The 3691-nt window shown below is 42.7% G+C and overlaps 1 protein-coding gene across 1 annotated transcript in view; it reads left to right on the top strand.

Annotated features, from left to right (window-relative positions):
- The window catches only part of LOC119428422 (filamin-C), a 92610-nt gene that overhangs the window by 25172 nt on the left and 63747 nt on the right, over window positions 1-3691 (top strand). Inside the window, exons 5-6 of the mRNA XM_037696103.1 lie at window positions 3180-3298; window positions 3383-3460. Coding sequence (XP_037552031.1) covers window positions 3180-3298; window positions 3383-3460 — 197 coding nt within the window. The remainder of the gene's footprint in view (window positions 1-3179; window positions 3299-3382; window positions 3461-3691) is intronic.

The following is a 3691-nucleotide window of genomic DNA, read 5'->3' as shown; positions in this document are numbered from 1 at the left end:
CGCTTAAGCCGAACCTACTCGAACAATTCTATTCGGGGGGATAGCTAATTCTTTTTGATAAGTCTCGCCATAGACTTCCAAAACATTTATGGGGAAACCAAACACCCAATCTCAAGTCGTTCGTCTAAAAGACAACAGACATTTGAACCAAACTATATTTTGCCATGTAAAGCTAACTTAACCCAAGTTAGAAATGGAAAAGTAGTTTGGAACCCTTTTCTATAGGTTTAAACCCCTGTAGTTACCCCTTTTCAGCATGCTCCACCCCTTAACTGGTAGTTGTAGCTGTTCCCAACCATAATAGCTTACACACCAGGTGCATATAGTTTAAGGCCTTATGTAAAATCCCCTTCATAAGCCCACCTTAAACCACATAATTGCATGACACATTGAACCAGAACGGCACAGGCTGGACGTCGCTGGAGACAACCTTCGCTGGAGGCGACCTGCAATCCTGACGTTGGTCTCCACTCTTCATCCGGTGGCCGCTTCTTCAGTTCAATCCAAGGGTACCCCTCTGTATGCTGATTAATCAACACTTCCAATCGTTGTGGATTTACCGTTGTGGATTATATGACTTTTTCCAGTGGATTACAGACTCTGTTTCCAAGGGGTTAAAGCGTTGCCACAATGGAATTATCGAGACGTTATGGAATTATAATCAACACAATGGAATTACCAAGAACATTGTGGGATTACCTTGACTTTTGTTTTCCTTGCTGGATTACTCTTGACTCTTGTTTCTTTGCTGGATTACATCAAGCTTCAAGGACAATCGACGGCGTAAGTCCATAGTTGGAATTCATCCCCATGGACAGGTGATGATTTCCAAAGGGGGGACTGTAGTGGACTAGGCCTACGTCGAAACTAAGTCTAAGGTCAAAACTCTTGACCTTAAGAACCTTGTGGGACAGGAACTGTCATTTCATGTATTTGAATACATAAATACAGGTTCACCCATCCTGAGACTTTCTTTCTTGAAGATTCAAGTGAAAAGAACACTCTCTTTTTATTATCATTACTATCTTACAAATGTTGATAATCAAAGTGTCTTAGTTCAAACCATTTTAGATGTTGCAGTGAACTAATCAAATTTTATTAACTGAGTAATGATTTTTATTCTCATGCAGTTAGAACTCATGTTAAAAGCTGTTACAGAGTAATTATGCATTTTTCTGATTTCTGCTTTTGAATGAGCAAGTGTGTGCGTTTACAAGGTTACAGTCAAACGAAAAACAAGTTGTTATGTTAAAACTGTCATGTTTTAGAATCCTCTCAGACGTAAGTAGAGATGTTTTGCACCTGTTTCCTGAAACACGCCAAAACAAAACCCTCTCGGTCTGTGAGAACATTTCTGATCTGTCTCATAACAAATTCTCGCTGTCTCTAACCTCTTACGTCACAAAAACACACCCCTTCTGGTCGTTTCTGACCAATGAAAAATCCCAAAAAGTGAACCGGGAAAGAGTCTTTAAAATGTCAGTACTTCCTGGTCTACACAGAGTTACAGACTCACAGAGTTACGGAGTTGGAGAGTTGTCAGACTTCTAGAGTTCTGGAGTTCTGAAGTTGCTGGAGTGCTGGAGAGTTTTCTGCTGGTTCTGCTCAAGTTCTGTTAGAGACGGGATGATCTTGACATGACAAAAGGCTCTTCCGAGTTCCATGGGATTATAACTTTCACTAGCCACTACTTCTGACGAGCTACAGCCACCGCAGGAGACGCTGGACAGGTAGCGTTAACGGAATTCCATATCTGCTGATAAATCTTCAGAAAGGTAATGGATCAAGTTTCCTACCAAGCGTACCGAAGGAGAGCTGGGCTTCTGATGGAGAGTGTCGGTTCTGGTGAACATTCCTCCCTTCCCATTCAATCTTACTCCCTTTAACTTCTTTCATCTTTAACTTTCTATCAAGTAGAAATTCTCCCAGATATTTAGAAATGTCTGTGTAAAGTGCTTATTCACATCCGTGTGGGTAAAAGATCATAGTTGTACAGTTTATAAATGTTTGTGGTGCAGCAACGGAAAAATCATGGCCGTATGATTTTTCCTGATTGATTGCTTTGTTGTTATTTTCATAATTTGCCAAATTAATGTACATGTTTGATGTTAAATTTGATTCTGTAAATAAATGACCGCATTCATTTTGATGGGTCAAATATAAATGACGTCTCACTTTGCATTTCCTTAAATTCAATGCACGTTTTATTCAGTCCAGAAAAATGAGGAACCCGCGTTAAATGATGAATATATCCCAGCATCTGTTCATCTACACCTGGACAGGTCTCAGTCCATCACAGGGACACCCTGGACAGGTCTCAGTCCATCACAGGGACACCCTGGACAGGTCTCAGTCCATCACAGGGACACGCTGGACAGGTCTCAGTCCATCACAGGGACACCCTGGACAGGTCTCAGTCCATCACAGGGACACGCTGGACAGGTCTCAGTCCATCACAGGGACACCTGGACAGGTCTCAGTCCATCACAGGGACACCTGGACAGGTCTCAGTCCATCACAGGGACACCTAGGGACAGTTTAGAGTTACCAGTCAGTCTAACATGTATGTTTTTGGTCTGTGGGAGGAACCCCACGCAGCACGGAGAGAACATGCAGACTCCACCCAGAAAGACCCCCGGACTGGGATTTGAACCAGATAACCTACTCGCTGAGAGACAGCAGCTCTACCAGCTGTGCCATCGTGAAATACTTTTTGAACTAATTCATCCTACTTGCATCGTTACATTCGACCATGTTTTTTACTATATATTTTTTGATCTTGTAAATATTATTTATTTTTCACATTTTGTACCTTTATTTTGTACCTTTATTTTGTACCTTTATTTTGTACCTTTATTTTGTACCTCTATCTGGGGGAATAAAGAGGATTTGTACCCCACCATCTGCTCCACACAGAGGCTGTGGTTGTGTCAGGAAGAACATCTGGTGTAAAAACAATCACAAAGTCTTAGTTCTCTGTGGTGACCCTGAAGAAGGAGCAGCTGAAAGAAGAAGATTTTGTACCTTTATTGCACGCTTTAGTATTTCTTCTTCTTGTTTTTTAATCGAGTTGAATCGGTTCTTCTCATCCTGAACGTCTAGAAAACCCGATTGGGTTTGGTCTGGTTTTGATTCTTCTTGTAGTCGAGGCTGTGATGCTTTGTTGTGTTTCCTGTCAGGTATCGAGCCCAGAGGTAACATGGTTCTGAAACCAGCAGAGTTCCTGGTGGAGACAGTGGAGGCTGGATTGGGGGAGGTCCTGGCTTATGTGGAGGACCCTGAGGGACACACAGAGGAGGTCTGGATCTAAACAGCGTGTTCAGTACTTCAACATGGACCAGTTCTCTGGTTCCTGCTGATTAATGATGTCGGCTCTTGACAGGCCCGAGTGATCCCCAGCAATGACAAGAACCGGACCTACGCTGTGGTCTACCTGCCCAAAGTGGAGGGTCTACATAAGGTGAGAGGTCACTTTACGTTCAGCTGAACATGGAGATGGTAGAAAGTTTAGGGTTAAGATGTTGGATGGTGCGTGTTGGATGGTGCGTGTTGGATGGTGTGTGTTGGATGGTTTGTGTTGGATGGTGTGTGTTGGATGGTGTGTGTTGGATGTTTTGTGTTGGATGGTCTGTGTTGGATGGTTTGTGTTGGATGTTTTGTGTTGGATGTTTTGTGTTGGATGGTGTGTGTT

The sequence above is a fragment of the Nematolebias whitei genome, chromosome 22, assembly GCF_014905685.2.
Source record: "Nematolebias whitei isolate Nwh7 chromosome 22, NemWhi1, whole genome shotgun sequence".
NCBI classification, from domain to species: domain Eukaryota; kingdom Metazoa; phylum Chordata; class Actinopteri; order Cyprinodontiformes; family Rivulidae; genus Nematolebias; species Nematolebias whitei.
This window is presented reverse-complemented; position numbering and strand designations above follow the sequence as displayed.